The 17,932-nt window shown below is 43.9% G+C and overlaps 1 protein-coding gene across 1 annotated transcript in view; it reads right to left on the reverse strand.

The window, feature by feature from the left end:
* vash2 (vasohibin 2) overlaps positions 1-17,932 on the reverse strand; it is a 200,854-nt gene that overhangs the window by 137,172 nt on the left and 45,750 nt on the right. The window contains exon 4 of the mRNA XM_070889489.1: positions 12,566-12,640. Within this exon, the coding sequence (XP_070745590.1) occupies positions 12,566-12,640 (75 nt within the window). The remainder of the gene's footprint in view (positions 1-12,565; positions 12,641-17,932) is intronic.

Below are 17,932 nucleotides of genomic sequence, written 5' to 3' on the forward strand. Positions count from 1 at the left end.
ATATCTAACTCCCTCTTGAATATATCCAACGAACTGGCATCAACAACTCTCTGCGGCAGGGAATTCCACAGGTTAACAACTCACTGAGTGAAGAAGTTTTTCCTCATCTCCGTCCTAAATGGCTTACCCCTTATCCTAAGACTATGTCCCCAGGTTCTGGACTTCCCCAACATCGGGAACATTCTTCCCGCATCTAACCTGTCCAGTCTCGTCAGAATCTTATACGTTTCTATGAGATCCCCTCTCATTCTTCTAAACTCCAGTGAATAAAGGCCCAGTTGATCCAGTCTCTCCTCATATGACAGTCCAGCCATCCCTGGAATTAGTCTGGTGAACCTTCGCTGCATTCCCTCAATAGCAAGAACATCCTTCCTCAGATTAGGAGACCAAAACTGAACACAATATTCCAGGTGAGGTCTCACTAAGGCCCTGTACAACTGCAGTAAGACCTCCCTGCTGCTATACTCAAATCCCTTAGCTATGAAGGCCAACATACCATTTGCCTTCTTCACCGCCTGTTGTACCTGCATGCCAACCTTCAATGACTGATGAACCATGACACCCAGGTCTCGTTGCACCTCCCGTTTACCTAATCTGCCGCCATTCAGATAACATTCTGCTTTCATGTTTTTGCCTCCAAAATGGATAACCTCACATTTATCCACATTATACTGCATCTGCCATGCATTTGCCCACTCACCTAACCTGTCCAAGTCACGCTGCAGCCTCTTAGTGTCGCCCTCACAGCTCACACCGCCACCCAGTTTAGTATCATCTGCAAACTTGGAGATATTACACTCAATTCCTTCATCCAAATCATTAATGTATATTGTAAAGAGCTGGGGTCCCAGCACTGAGCCCTGCAGCACTCCACTAGTCACTGCCTGCCATTCTGAAAAGGACCCCTGTGTAAATAACCACCTGTGTAACAACAACAACCTGCATTTATAAAGTGCCTGAAAACAGGCCCAGACAAAGTTATACCCCAGGTGAGCTGAGTCCGAGTTTACACAGCAATGTAATCATTCACTGCATGATGGCACTGTGCAATGTTCATTTACGTAGCAACTTTAAAAGCAAAGTATTTTCATATGTTGCTTCTTTTCATTTCCATATTTAGACAAATAACACAAAGCAGGTCTTACATTTAAACAACAAGATACCCATTGTTAGCCTCTTGCATTTGGAGACCTGATGCAAATATACTGGGGTGGATTTAATGTGGGTATTTTGCATTAATGCAATATTAGTATTCCCCCAGCCTGTCCAAAAATTAAATGCATTCAGTCAGCAATCTGACTCCATCTGAAAATTCGAGCTGCTACTTCTTGCTAGGAATCTCAACGCACTTCTTAACCTCTTACTCTACAGATGTGTTAAACAAAGACTTCACTTCATGTTGTTGGGTAGTATCTCAGCATTAGGATTTTATCTCCACTCTCCCCCGCTGCAAGTCTTCAAATTGATTCTCAGGATGTGGGCGTCGCTGGCAAGGTTGACCTTTATTCCCCATCCCCAATTGACCTTCAGAAGGTGGTGGTGGGCGACCTACTTGATCTAGCAGATGGAGTGCCAATTAAGCGGACTGCTTTTTCCTGGATGGTGTTGAGCTGCTTGAGTGTTACTGCAGATGTACCCATCCAAGCAAGTGGACAGTATGATATCACACATGCCTTGTAGGTGGTGTAGAGGCTTTGGGGAAATCAGGCGGTGAGCCATTTACCTAAAATACACAGCTTCTGATCTGCTCCAGTAGCCAGAGCATTTATATGGCTGGCTCAGTTGAGATTTAATGGTGATAGTAAAGATTGAATATCAAACGGAGGTGGTTAAACTCACTCTTGTTGGTGATTGCCTGGCACTTGTGTGGCACAAATGTTACTTGCCACTTATCAGCCCAACGTTGGATGTTATCCAGGTCTTGCTGCATGCGGCACAGATTGCTTCACTTTCTGAAAAATTGCGAATGAAGCTGAACACTGTCATCATCAGCGAACAGCCTCACCTCTGACCTTATGATGGAGGGAAGGTCATTGATTGAAGCAGTTGAAGGTGGTTGGGCCTAGGGCGCTGCCCTGAGGAACTCCTACAGCGATATCCTGGGGCTGAGATGATTGGCCTCCAAAAACCACAACCATCTTCTTTTGTGCTAGGTATGACTCCAGCCACTAGAGAGTTTTCCCCCTGATCTCCATGGACTTCAGTTTTACCAGAGCTCCTTAATTCCACGCTCGCTGAAATGCTGCCTTGATATCAAACACAGTCACTCCAACTAACCTATGGAGTTCAGCTCATGTGTCCATGTTTGGACCAAGATTGTAATGAGGTCTAACTTAAACCCTAAACTACATAAAGCAAATCTATGAATAGCCACCATCCCAAATGTCATGCGCAGTATTTTAGGAAGATTTGCTGGGAATTCTCCTACCCACTCCCTCTGTTCCCATACACCATTACAAAATTGATTCATATTCTCAATGTTCTATGGATGAAACAGAACTCAGTTAACAAGGCTTTCTATTTTTGAACCTGAGCAAATGCTGAGGATATTCAGTGCTAAAACAGGCACAGCCATGTAACCACAGCAGAGAATAACCTCACTCTGCAGGAGGGATTCTGACTTCAATGTGAAACAGAGGCCCACAGTATATCTATTTATTATGGCAACATAATCTAGTCTGGACAGTAAATGTATTTCACAATTTGTATCAATAGAATATTTTTTTAATCTGGAAAAGGAGAAACAAAACCCTTTTTCCACAGAAACGACTTGGAAAAAAGATCTGGGTTTTAGAAAGCATAGGCCCAGAAATGTGTTGATGTCATGCCCTCTTTACAGGTGTTTAAATATAAATTAATTACATTTAATTTAAATCTACAGGGAACAAAGGTCTTTCCCCAAAATGTTCCTGCCGGAATCTGGGAAGCCCGGCTTTTAATAAGGAATTTCAAATGATGTGTGAGGGGCAACACTTACACACACATGTATACACACACGCGCATGCACGCATGTATACACACGCGCATGCACGCATGTATACACACGCGCATGCACGCATGTATACACAAACATGCACACATGCATATACACACATGCACACATGTATACACACACCCATGCACACACACACACACGTATACACACACACATGCAAACACATACATGAACACACATTACCTTCTGAGGGCTCAATATTTATAGCTATATTTAGTCCAAGCTAGATATCTGTCCTACAAAGTAGCCATCTATCACATGAATTCCATGACCACTCCACCCCACACCCAGCAAACTCTCAACAGCTGTAGTGCTATATAATTGCCACACACTGCATTCCGCACATTCATTAAATAATTATAACTTAAAATCAAACACATTTTGTGTTTGAAGATCCTAGAATTACATACAACCACTCAGACTGACTAAATACAAGACATTTGAAACGTAAACAGAGTTCACTTAAAACTACTGAAGGAACACAGGAAACCGCAACAAAATGGACACGGATCTAATTTGCTTGCTCTAATGTTGTAACAGTGGTAACAAAAAATAATGGTGAGGCTCATTGGTAATCTATTGGATAAATCTTTCCCTCCGACATTATTAATCCACTGTATCAATCAATTAGAGTACTGCGTTCAGTTCTGGGCTCCGCACCTCAGGAAGGATATATTGACCTTGGAGGGGGTGCAGCGTGGATTCACCAGGATGATACCAGGGTTAAAAGGGTTAAATTATACAGACAGGTTGCAGAGACAAGGCTTAACAGGTGATCTAATTGAGGATTAAAGGAGTTGATATGGTAGATAGAGAAAAACTATTTCCTCTGGTGGGAGAGTCCAGTACAAGGGGGCATAACCTAAAAATTTGAACTGGGCCTTTCAGGAGTGATGTCAAGAAGCACTTCTTCACACAAAGGGTAGCAAAAATCTGAAACTCTCTCCCCCAAAAAGCTGTTGAGGCTAGGTCAATTGAAAATTTCAAAATGGAGATTGATAGATTTTTGTGAGTCAAGGGTAATAAGGTTTACGAAACTGAATGGCAGAACAGGCTCGAGCGGCTGAATGGCCTACTCCTGCTCCTATGTTCCTATGACTGGGTCACATGACAAAGTGGAGATTTTACTGTCGGGCGGTGAAGCCGGATTGGCTGCCCGTTGTACATCCCGCCTGATTTTCCTTCTCATTGACTTCAATGAGGCCGATCAGCAATGCCAAGTTTAGTGCACGGTGGTGAAAGTTAAAGTCTACCCCAAAGTGCCGTCCAAATCATGTTAGTCTTATTTAGAAACGGGAGGGTGCAATGTTAACATTTGCACCTACTGATTTTAATTTTAATTTTAATACAAGCCAACTACAAAATTTAAACTAAATTAAAACTACTTAATTCATGATGGATATATCAAGGAGGTTGACCCAGGACCGGCTATGTTGCAGGGCAGATTGGGCATGGGAGGTCGCTGAGGCTTGTGCGTGTTGGAGCGTTTGAAGAAACCACAGGATCTGAGCTTCAATGAGCTTTGTATTTTTCACCCATTGAGATTCGTTTGTTTAAATGAAATTTGATAGCATTTTGTTAAAGATTATTTTTAACCTGTGCAGTATTGTAAGCCAAGGTCAATCATTTTCTTTCGGTCTTTGTCACTGGATGTCAATTCAGGAGCAGGATCCCAGGCTGATTTTGTTTGTCTCCAGCACAGAACACTGAATTCAATGATACTGTCCCCTCCCCCAGCCACTACAGAGAATACCTAACAACACAAAGCAGGAATTGAATCTGGCACTTTCTCAACCTGTATGTGTGGCATTACACCAGGTGATGAATTTACCCACTAGGCCAGCCAGTCAGGGGCAGCTCAAATGTCTAATACTGAAGTGGAAGGGTCCCATCACACCGGCTCTTTTCTATTACCAGAAATTTAAACGGCAGTGCACCAAAGCCTTTTTCAGACTAAAACAAGTTTGAAAAGTTAGTTTTACATCAGCTGTATTTCTACCGCAGCTAATTTGCAGAAGTTGTGGTGGGAGATCGTTATTTGCAGGTGACCTTGGTCTTGATGTTAAATGTTGTGCTGCAGATTTAGTATTGGTGCAGAGCCAGAGATGTGTGCCACCAACTGTGGACTATAAACTTTCCGATTTGGACATCTCGTCACCCTCAAGTACTCCCAATGTCAGATACAGAGCAATTCACTAGTGTGAAGTTTTCCAATTCCAACATCAAACCCTAGATTTTGCGATCAGCATTATCCATTTTATTTTAAATAGGCTACCACTCACATTAAAATAACATTGTTTGGAAAATCTAGGCTCAGCAGGCCTACTGTGTACTTATACGGTCCTTTTTATACATTTTCATGAAACAGCCTCCATTTCACTGTGATGCAAAAATTGCAATATAACTTCAGTAAAATTTGTCTCAGTTCCGCATTTCCCATTGGGCGTGAGGCCATGTGGAGGCAGTCATCTCGCACTATCGGAACCTTGAAAAGATTCCACAATAACTGAAACTTGAGCAAAGCTGATTTTAAAGTTTAGCAAGAGTCCATGCGCACTGTCCCTTTTAACAGACCAGGCAGAGGAGCATACAAGATCACAGAATTCAATACTGCCATTCACATGCAAATAGCAGGTTTCTGTCAAATGGTGCTTGCACTGTAATATCATGGTAATTGAGATTGCCAACTTGTGCTGTGGGGCTAGATTTTACACTTTTGTGCATATCGCCCAAAAATGGGCGTTATTTCTGGCGTGGGCAGTAAAAATGGGTTTTCAGATCGCCCATTCTCAAAGCACCTAGTCTCCATTTTTGAAATTGGGCGTTACCGCGAGCGATATGAAATGCGCGATAGCGTTAAATCTTGCTGACTTTCTGCCATAAAGTGTCACCGTCCTTAGCAACGGCATGGCAATGCTCGATTCCCACGATTCAGGAGGTTAAGGGTCATCATGACATGCGCAGAAGAGGAGACAGAGAGAGAGGGAGCTGAGAGGGAGTGAAGGTGTGTGTGGGTGTGGTATGGCTGCTTTGGGTGGAAGGAGGGAGAGTTTAGAGCTTTACAGCATATAGGGAAACAAAAATTAACTGTTACCAGCCATATATTTGACTGAATTTGACCTATAATGGAGGGTGAGGAGGAGGCATCACAGCACGCTGTGGAGACTGACTCTGGAGAGAGCAGTGAGGTGGAGAGGAGCACATTGGAGGACATTGAAGAGCGAGGAGGTTCTCGGACGAGGCAAATGCCTCCCTCCTGCAGGAGGTCGAGTTACGCTGGGGTGATTTGACACAGGGAGGGCGTGGGAAGCCCACCCCAAAGGCCTACCAGAAGATATGGACCGAGATAGCAGAGGTGGTCTCGTCGGCAACCAACGAGGTGCGTGAGGGCAACCAATGCCGCAAACGATGGAACGACCTTGTGGGATCTGCAAGAGTAAGTATTACATTTATTTACATGTACTTATGTATTTATATAACTTGATTTGTAACAGTCATGAGTGACTATCAACAGTTGTGAGGTCTTTCACTTTTACCGGGAATGTTTTACTCGAAGCCTGCGGTCACGGTGCACGTCTTTAGGTAAAGAATGATAATTATCATAATAATCATGATTACATCTGTCGGTTATGTGTTGTATCAGTCTCTGTGACAGTACCTAGCAATGATATCATGCAATGATCTCATGCCATGTCGTCCTGTCACCTTTTACAGAAGAAGCTATCGATGATGAGGTCCGTGCAGAGGCGAACGGGTGGGGGGCCACCAGTCCCCAGCGACATCACTGAGATGGAGGAGCGGGTGCTTGCACTCGTGGGGAAGCATACCCAGACAGCCACGGAAGCATCTGCAGACCCTGAAGTGATGCCACGTGAGTAAAGTTTACACCATTGCGTGATGTAAAGTCAATAGATGCCACACCCACTCATATCCGAACAATCATACATGATAGATGATTTCAAAAATTGTCATGAAAATAATGATTGCCTAATGAAAATCATTGGAATGCAAATGTGTTGATGGCCATGAAATGTGATGTCTGTGAAGATTTTGAGAGCGGTGGTGCTTTTGTCGTGCATATGCTGTGTGTAACGCTGGACTCACCTTGTGACCCCTAGCACCCCCTTCTCTTCTAATAACCTCATTTGTGCTTTGCAGCTCAGCCAGCAGTGCGGCCACAGGCAAGACCTCAGAGGTCAGAAGGTGGGGCCGCGGGGCCCAACTATTCAGATGGTCCTACATCTGGTGCTGAGGAGCACCGATTATCGCCCATTAATCCACTAGGACTGTTCTCTACGGATGAGAGTGCGGACTTCGAGGAACCTGCATCGCCACGCTCCAGAAGCCATTCCACCCCAAGGCCATCTAGTGGTCCTCCGGTCATTCCCGCCTCCACTCTGGAGGTACCGACCCCAAGCACCTCGCCACAGGGTATCCCCATTTGTCCCCAAGACGGCGCCAAACCCGCAGAGGCCTCGTGGACGCGGTAGGTCTGGTCCATGAGAGCCACATGAGAGCGGAGAGATGGTACAGTTGTCCAGGAAGACTGTAGGCATTGGTGACCAGCTCATCGAAGCAATGGGGGGCATATCCTGACAGCTGGCCACCATGACTGAGTACGTTCCACAGATGGCGGAGGCCCTGGATGCGATAGCCAGGAACACTGCAAGCACAGGCCTCCCAGTGGTCCCCGAGCGCGGCACTCCACCCCTAGGTTCCGCACCACCACTGCAAACGACAGAGCAAGGACCAAGATCCTGCTTCTGGATCAGAAAATGTTCCCCCCTCGGCACCCTTCGCTCCCGTATCCATGCAACGACCGCCTCTGCCTTCATCCCTCCCAATGAGGCACCGCCTGGGGAGCTCCTCGGCCAGGCGTCGTGGAGCGAGAAAGGGAAGGGGTAGAGGTGGGGAGAAGAAGGGGAGGGGGGGAAGGAAAGTGAGGTGCATGTCCATAGGTGATGGCTGTGTTATATCTCCATCTGGGTGGATGCAATTTGTTGTAATGTATGAGGGGAGGGGACCACCCTCCTGCTTTGCCTTTGTATTCTGTGTTGCTGGACATGTTGAACATTTGATTGATGTCAATGGTGGAAAAAGTGGGGTGTGGGCGGAGGTTGGGTGTTTTTTCCCATGATACTTATGATTTCAGACCAATGTTGGTATAAAATTTTTTTTATTGAACATAACCTTGTTGCGCATTGTCTCAGATAGCTGGACCGTTACACACTGGTGATTCTTTAACATGAAAGGGTTAAATAAAACTTAACTTCAATCAATGTAAACTTTAACTGGCACCAAGATGATGGGCACCATTGATGTTTGAGCTGCACACACACAGCCGTGTGTCAGCGTTGTCACTCACAGCAACGTTCTTTCAGGCAAATCGTTCAGATATCAGTTCCTCAAGTAAGAGTCTTGCAACTATGTAGCCACCACGGGCCCTTTCCTCGGGTCTGGAGGGGGTCGTGGGCATGGTTGCATAGCCAGCCTGATTATCTGGCCCTAGGTCAGCATCCAGCCCCTCGCCGTCCTCTTCCTCTCTCTCCTGAGGTGGAGCATCAGTCCCTTCTGGAAATTCTTGGCCCCTCCTGATGGCCAGATTGTGCAGCATGGAGTACACGACCGCGAATTTACCTACTTGCTCAGGGTTGTATTGTAGTTCCCCTCCTGAGTGGTCCAGACATGTGAAGCGCTGTTTAAGCACAGTTATTGTTTTCTGGACCACATTGTGTGTGTCTCTGTGGCTCTGGTTGTATCGCTTCTCGGCCTCGGTGTGGGTGTCATGCAGGGGGTGTCATCAGCCAGGTGACTAGGCCATATCGGTTATCACCAAGCATCCAGCATTGTCCTTGTGGCTGACTCTTAAAGATGTCAGAGACAGCGCTCTCACACATGATGTGAGCTTCATCGAAGGTGTCCGGACATTTGGCATTCGCTGCCATTATGATCTGGTTTTTGCCTCTCCCAGGAGATCACATGGCTCCGGTTGGGGTGGAGTGTAGAATGTTTCAGTATAAGGGGTGTCGCAGTTGTGTGAGGCAGACTGGTTGGGCTGGGTGCTCTTTGCCTTTCCGTCATTGTTCATAGGTTTATATGTAACTTTTAGGGCTGCTGACCAAGGGCCGTGCAGCTCTTTGTCTGTCGGCGCGGACATGAAGGGCCGAAATGGCCTCCTTCTGCGCTGTAAATTCCTATGTTTCTATGTTAACTAGTTGGACCTTCAGGGAGTGAAATCCTTTTCTGTTACAAAAATGCTCCGGATCCTGAGAAGGTGCACGCATAGCGATGTGAGTGCACTGTATTGCTCCCTGCACCCTGGGGAACTTAGCAATGCAGTAGAATGCTCCAGCCCTGTCAGTCTGAGCCTCCGTGGTCATGGGAAAGCTGATAAAGTCCCTCCTTCGCGCGTATAGGGCCTCCGTGACCTGCCTAATGCAGCGATGGGTGGCATGGATAGACAGAGGGCAAATCTCGACTGTAGAGGCCCGAAAGAAAACGGGTGCATTGAAAGACAGTGCCGCGGTGACCTTGACCTTGACCGACACTGATGTTCTGATGGCAGGCTGCATATGTGGCCTGATGAGCTCACATATTTCATTGATCACCACTTTGTGGAAGCGCAGTCTCCAAAGGCAAGTGTGATCGGACACGTCGAGGTAAGATCTCTTTTCCCTGTACGTGCGGGGTGTGTATGGTCTGGCCCTCCTCCTCATTCTTGCACGTCTTAAATTGGGGACATAATGATGTGCATCACACATTGAGCCATCTGCACTCTGCAGCATCTGCGTATTAATCGATGCAGGCTGGCCCCATTGCAATGAAAGGATAATAGCAATTGATCAGAAACAATAATTTCCTCATTAAAATACACCTGAAGTAAACCCCCAATAGTGCAGAGTCTGAAAATATGTCTGTTGAGACGGTCCCTTCACCTGAGTCAATGCAAACGCCCCCGAAGCTGAAGCAGCCTTTTGAATGAAGTGACCTATGATTTTAGTTCAGAACAGTTCCACTTTTTCTGGGTAGTTTTTTGGGCGAGCGATATTGTGGGCGATATGTGTGTGTGAGGTGGTGAAAGTGACGCTGGGCGATCTCCTGGGCATTAGTTTTGCCAAATGTGCTCTTTACGACAAAGAAAAATGGGTGGGCGGGCGGCATTATTGAATCTCGGCGTTAATTCCGTTCGGAAACTAATGCTGGCCGATATTGTGGCCGTTGATTTCGCCCATTCTGATGATTCCGCCCAAAAAAATGGGCCGGCGGTATTATTTTTTCCCGGCGTTACGCACAAGGGGAAAGTAACGCTCGGCGATAAGTTTCTGAAAAATGCCCGTCAGTTTCCATTTTGTGGTTAAATGGGTGATATATGGGCATGACACGTCATTTCAGCGGTAAAATGGGCGTTAAGTGGGCAAAAAGAGGAAAGTCTAGCCCGTGGACTACCAATGGGGACTGCATAGAAACTAACTGAAGTTATTTCATAGGAACACCACAACAAGAGTTTTATCCCATCAGTATGGACAAGAATTGACCCATATCCTACAGATGAAAAGACAGGGTGGGCGAAATTCAGTTATGCCCTGTTTGCGTGCGGAAGTCTTGTCCCGGCAGCTAAGTTGGGCTTACTACCCCTGAGAGGAAGTAGGACTGAATGTCATGTGCACCACCTCCTCTCGGGACTGGGGCACTAACCGCGGGAATTTTCCAGTGTTACCCGGAGAGGCACATAGCGCTGGTGGGAGCACAGGGCTCTCCCCTTCCGTTAAAGGGGAGGGCACGCTGCGGACTCTGCATCGGGAGTAGGGGTCACCACTGGGGAGCGGGGTGCTATGGCAGCAGCCCGGAACAGAAGCGGAGTGTCAGGCTGCAACATCGCGGCACAGACCCCGCGATTTCAAGAGGGCAAGACCGTGACCGGTAAGTCGGCCATTTCTAAAAATGTCGTCGCCGCACCTCCCCTTTAATTTTCACCCCATGAGCGGACTGAAGCCCAGTTCAGGATCCACGAGCTGGCACGGGCATCGCCCACAGCAGCCTCACAGGGCGCTACTGAATTTTCGTGGCCTGGGGTGCTACCGGTTAGCACCTCCACTAACTCCTACGGGAGTAGGTAGTGGCCCCGCACCCCAGGGGAGAAGTCAGTTGCACCCTGTTAACACTCAGGGGGGATGCTAACAGGAGGCGTAAATGACGTAAAGTTCTCCCCCACGGTGCTCAATTCCTATGAACCATTTGGACTTGAATATTTTCCTTTTGTGAAAGCCTTAATCAACACACTAGGGTAGATGTTATGAATTTCAAATCCGGCACTGATTTTCATATGCTGGGAGCGTATATCTAGCAGAGGTCAGTGGACCCCATAGGATTTTCCATCCATTCACTTTAATGGATAGAAAATTCTGTAAGGCCCACAGATTTCCCAACCCGAGTTCCCAATAGGCCTCGGGTCATGCAAAGCTCCGTGTCAGAAGTGCAAATTCGTAAAATTTACTCGTAAAATATCCAGAAAACATCAGAACCAATTAATATCAGGAGCAGTACAAAAAAGCAAAGACCAAAAGAAGATAATTGACCTTGGCTTACAATGCTGCGCAGGTTAAAAATAACCTTTAGCAAAATGTTGTCAACCTATGTTTGAACAAATGAATCTCAATGGGTGAAACATACAGAGCTCAGTGATGCTCAGATCCTGTGCTTTGTTCAAATGCTCCAACATGCACACACCTCATTGAACACAGACAGCACTGGCCATGGTACTTGTCAAATATATTGGCTCTTTCTTCCACAATCTTGCAATTGGAGACTACAATGAAAGAAAATCTCTTTGTGAGTGGTGCAAATGGGGCAAAAAGGAAATGGTGAATAATATTACCACATTTAACGGGCTTTAAGTTGGCCCACTTTATTACTCACACTACCTAAAATCTTTCTAAGGTCAGCAAAAGCTTCTTCGGTAAATCATAATATGGAGCCTCTCTTCCACCCCGACCTCTGTAAATGGTTTATATGTAAAACACTGAAGCTCACCTCCGACAACAGTGATTAAATATGTCAGCGCGGCAGTACAATTCTTCCTAATGCAGAATGAGAAAGATCGTCATAATTTTTCTAAGGAAATGTGGAGCAAAAGTAATGGATTTTATTTTGGGGAAGAGAAAATGTCAAAGCAGTAAAACACCCAACATTGTATAGATTATCCAGATCATTTTTGTGAATATTGAATCTTGTTCTCTCTTGTGTTTTGCGCTCAGTTAAATAAAATCTAGTACTTCAAGAGTTAAACTTCAATCTACCCAGCTTTTCTAAGTAGCTGGCAGTTGACCCAATTTAAATGACTTGATTCTAATCTATGGAACAAAATGAAGTCTTGCGTAAAAAAATTCATATTCCTGGCTGCCTGCATAGGAATTCTCCTTTAGTCTCCTAGCAACAGGACTGTGTGACATGACCTTTCTTCTAGTTTAATATCAATTTCCATAGACCTGGTGCATGGATTATTGCATATAATGAGCATTTAGCCCACAAAATGACTCACAAAAGCTACATAAACCCGTAAAATAAGGATACATTCCAAGAACCACAGCTTCAAGGCATTTAATTGGCAACGATTCACGAGTCATTTCTCTGGCTGTGTCCATTAACCTGAGGAGTACAGCAAGAAGAAAATTAATTAATTAATATCAGCAAAAAGAAACATGCAAATGTTTTAAATATGTAGCAAAAAAAGAAACTAGGTATCATGGGTCTGCATTTTCCCCTTTCTCTGCAAGAGATGAAAACTAGCTGTGCTTGCACAAAGTAGCAAACTGAACAGATAAACGGTCTGCAGTTCAGTTCAAAGGGTAACTGATAATGGAAAGCAACACCTACAATTCCTGCACTGTTTCAAATAAAACAGAAAAAACTTGCATTTACACAGCATCTTTCAAACCAGCAGATGTTTCAAAGTGCTTTACAGACAATTCATCAGTTTTGAAATGCTGTCACTCTTGTTATGCAGGCAAACGTGGCAGCCAATTTGCACACAGCAAGATCCCACAAACAGCAATGTGATAAATGCCCAGTTAATCTGTTTTTGTGATATTGGATGAGACATAAATGTTGGATAGGACACCTCTTCAAATAGTACCATGGGGATTTTTCTGTCCGCCTGAGCAGACAGATGGAGCCTCAGTTTAACATTTCATCCAAAATACAGTGCTCTCACAAGCGGTTAGGTTAGCTTATGTGCTCAAGTTCTGGAGTGGGGCTAGAACCTACTGCCTCCAGAATTGTGACTGCGAACACAAAGCCAAGGTGACAGCATGTGCTTGTTTTACACCTTGTCCAATTTTCCTTTCCATCGACATCAGGCAGGATGGAAAACGGACGCCTGACCCGCTGTTGCTTCTCCCCTAGCTGGCGGGAAGAATTAAAATTGACCCCTATGTCAACATTCAAGATCAGATTGAAGGAAAAGGGAATGAAGGGTTATGGGAGCAGGGCGGGTAAAATGCAATTAGGACTATTTGCTCGGGTGGAAGGTAAATGCCAACATGGCCAGGTTGGGCTGAATGGCCTGTTTCTGTATTCCAACTTCTCTGCTTTTCTATGTATCTGAAGGCAAATCAGATCGGAAATAGTCAGTCAGTTATTAGCCAATAACACAGTAACAGCAGAAATCATGGCCTATTTTGAAGTTATTTGAATCAAATCTCTTGACATATGTGCTGGTTCATAAGATTATTGACCCGCTAAAGCAAGGTCAACAGATGTGCACTGTTGTAAATATGATTCCTGTGTCTGTGTACAATCCGCAGTTATCTTTTTGTCCAGTAAGAGTGAAGGGATTGACCAGCCCAGGATATATATTTCTCTCACTGGCTAGAGCCAGGTGCACAATGACCTGACTCTAACAGCCCAAAAATAACAAAATTGGGAATCCAATTAAATGAGCAAGGATTATCACACATTTTACAAACTGGCTTCTCCCAAGAAAGAATGTTCTTCCAAAATGAGAGATTAGGCTGGGGTCTTTGTGCAATTTTTACATTTGACTGCGTCATAAATTCTAATTTGTGCCCAAAGCTGATCTCAACTTCCCGATTTTGGAGGACTGGGAAAGTTGCTCCCTTTGACCAATCAGGCAGCAGACTTCTTTTTTTGCACTAATTGGGAATTCGCCTTTCATAGTTCTGACAACTTTAAAGAGCTGATGGCTTCCTCGTTTTCTAGCTTAGGGGGGACGATGTGGGGCCTTGTGCTTTTTGTGTATGGGGGTCTCGCTTTGGTGTGCATATGGGGTAAGAGAAAAAGGAAGCACTTTTGTTTAGTTCTAGCTTGGAATTTTCTCCTTTAAAATCAATCACTAAATAAGGACTAAATCTATCCACTGAAACCCTAACCCAACTTAAATCAATACAAATGTTGAAAGAACTACAGTGAGTTGTCTCTAGGCAATTGATTTAAAGGGAAGAGCCAAGTCATACAATACAATACTTTCCTTGAGTAAAATTAGATACACAAATTTGATTAAACCTTGTTACTGTGAAATGACACTCTGTCGTTTGAAATAGGTACTGCCTTAGGTTTCTAAGCTTGAAGTTGTAATCATGGAGGTTTACATTCACATGTAATGCAACCAGATCTTACCTAAATGACCTATAAAAGATTTTGATACGTTATCTATAAAGTTAGCCATTGCTCCACTGACCAGATAATACCCAGGTCTGAATGCCAGACTCTGTTGCATTTGTACCCACGATGAGATGATGACTTCACCTTGGCTATCAGATAGTCCTTCGAACTAGAAATATAACTCAACTACCAATTAAAAGGACCTATCCTGTTATCATTGACTAAGCAATTGATTTCATGTTTTAAATATGAAATCCCTGTGTCCGAAGAATGCCACAGATGTGGTTAATGAACTCCTTTTAATATGAACTTAAAGGATCATTTGTAAAATATAGCAGAGTCTGTTCATAATGCCAATACAAAATGTTCTAACTTTCTAGAGAAGTTTAACAGAATTTCACATGGCCACTTCTCACTGGAGTGGTCATGAGTTTTAACCTCAGCACCAGGTGCCATTTGAATTTCTCAGCCACTTGAATTTTTCCGGAAAACCTTTAGGTAGCCACCTTTAAAAGTGCAGCATTTTGGCTCCACTGTTGTCCTCAGCTATACATCGAGGTAAGAGAAATGTTGCGGTGTTGTGCTTGTAAAATCATTATTGACCCTTGCAGACTAATATACGACCTGCAGTAACCTGCACCATGGCGTCATCACAGATATCAAAAGCAGATTTAAAAAATGGAGTTAAAGAGTGCTGGAACAAATGTGATTTTCCCCACTGGAGCTACCAAGGTGAAAAAACCTTGCAGTACATTTAGCTTTCATTGACAAAACCAGAAGAAACACAAGATTATAAACAGCCAGCTGCCGAGAGAGATGGTCATTAATCACATGTGCAGTGTTTCCAAGTGACCAAATAGCAATGCAGTGCTGAACACTGCAGCATCTACTCCAAACACAGAAGACACAGTTCTGCACTGCAGTACAATTACAACTCAGTCTTATCACAGTGTATGGATAATGAATAATGGCTTATAGTATCCTATAAAGCTATATAACTGAACCCCCAGCCACAATTTCATTTTATGATATAAAAGGGATTTAGATGTCCTGGTACACAAATGATTAAAACTAGTGCGCAGGTACAAAAAGTAATCTAAAAGGCTAATGGGATGTTTGCCTTTATCACAAGGGGCCTGGAGTACAAAGGGGAGGAAGTTATGCTTCATTGTATAAAGCCTTGGTCACCTATCTGGAGCACTACATTCAATTTTGGGCACTGTACCTCAGAAAGGATATATTGACCTCACAGATTCACCAGAATAACACTGGGTTTGATGGGTTAAGTTGTGAGGAAAGGTTGCATAAATGTGATTTGTACTACCTGGGTTTAGAAGGTTGAGATCTAACCAATATAATGAATTGTACTCATCCTGTCTGTTCTGAGCTGATGGTTTTTCTTTGTGTGACCTTGGATTTTAACTCCTTACATGGTATTTTTAACAATACAAAATACAAGTTAAAAACTCAATAGACAAAAATACATTTACGAGTGCGAAGTCATTAATGAGTAGTACAGGCATCTTTCCCAAGTCTAATAAACAAGTATGTGTCTTGTCTAGTGAACATCCATATTGAACTTCTCCTGTATTATTCCACAAATACAACAGACGCTTCCAAGTTTCAGGTTGTATGGCTAAATGCTAAAAAAAACAATGATGTGATTTTTCTGAGGGAGAATTAGTCCAGTGCAGTGCTCTTTTATCACGTGGTGTTGTGTTGGCTACTGCAAGATAGCACATCAGAAATCATTGCTGGGCTGCAGATGATAACATCAATATCGTTGCACAGGATGCGCCTGTTGTTTATCAGAACACAGAGTTGCTAACGACTGATGGTTGATTTTATTCCTGAACAGCTGTATGAATGAGTTATGTTTGGGCTGCAGACACTGGAGGCAGCTCTCAATAGAAAGATATTGCTATAGTTACTGACTGCCATTGTGCTGCACAACGCAGATTATTTTTCTCCTCATTTTAAATTTTTTTCTTCTGCTGCTCTAATTTATCTTCGCATTTTCTAACTTTTTCTCCTCCTCTCCTGAAGGTGGTGACTTCTGCAACTGTTTGGCTCCACCGGACGCATCGACCTCTGGTATCTTGGTCACATTCTCATTTTTCATAGGTGAGCTTCGAGTGCAAGTTGTTAAATTATATTCAACAGTGGCTGGACGAGGGATATAATGGTCAAACCTGATCTTTCCCTCATCTCTTGTATACTTGCACATACAAAGGGCAGAAAAATGGACCCTGGATGATTTTTTTTCACTCCCATTTCCTGGCCCTGGAACATCATTATTTCAAAGTTCCCTTCCAAGTCACACTCCACCTTGAAATGAACATATATCGCCATTCCTTCCTCATAGCTGGGTCAAAAGCTTGAAATTCCCTACCTATCAGCATTTCAATCGTACCATCACCTCAAGGACGACAGTGCTTCAAAAATGTCCACCACCATTGCTCAGAACAACTAGGGATTGGCAATAAATGCATCTTGTCAGCACTGCACACACCCAGAAAACAAATTAAAAACTATCTCACACTTAGAGATGCAAAACATTCTTAAAATGTTGCATGCTTTTGAGTTGCAGTTTGACACTGAAATTCATTCTCAAAATGTTATAACCAAATAGCAATTTAACTCCTCCACTCCAACATCTTGCAGTTTTAGTGAAAAATCATTGGTCCGAAACGATGGCTCGATTTCTCTCTCCACAGAGGTTGCTCCAGTGTTTCTGGCAATTTCTATTTTTATTTTGTTAGAAATTAAACTCTAATTGACTTCCACCGGTGTTTACTGAACAATTATACTTTATGGTCCTTGAAGAACTCCAACTCCAACTTAGCACAATATATTCTGAACAACCTGTCCTTATACAATAGTCAATAAACCAACTTGCCATAGCAACATCTTGGAAGATCTGCTATTATATTTAATACATTCTGTATTCCACTCACATGAGCACTATTTTTGTCAGATTGTAATATTTAAAAATATAAGGCCAAAATGCCACAGGGCCGATGTCCCAGTGTAAATGCTGGAATACATAAATCTGGAACATCTGGCATAGGCACTGCCAAAGTGTATAGGGTCCGGGTAGATCTCTTAACTTAAATAACATGGGAAGGCACCAGACCACTAAGAAACACATCTCAGACACTGACCTGCTGAAGGAGGTTGGGAATCCTAGCAGATTGAGTGGGATCTGGTGGCCAAAAAGGCAATACCTAACTTGCACATAATTACACCAGATCAACTGCTATCCATAGAAAGCTGCAATCCTATTACAGGTGCAGCGTCCCAAATCCGGAACCCTCG

This window comes from Pristiophorus japonicus, chromosome 9 (genome assembly GCF_044704955.1).
Source record: "Pristiophorus japonicus isolate sPriJap1 chromosome 9, sPriJap1.hap1, whole genome shotgun sequence".
Lineage (NCBI taxonomy): Eukaryota > Metazoa > Chordata > Chondrichthyes > Pristiophoridae > Pristiophorus > Pristiophorus japonicus.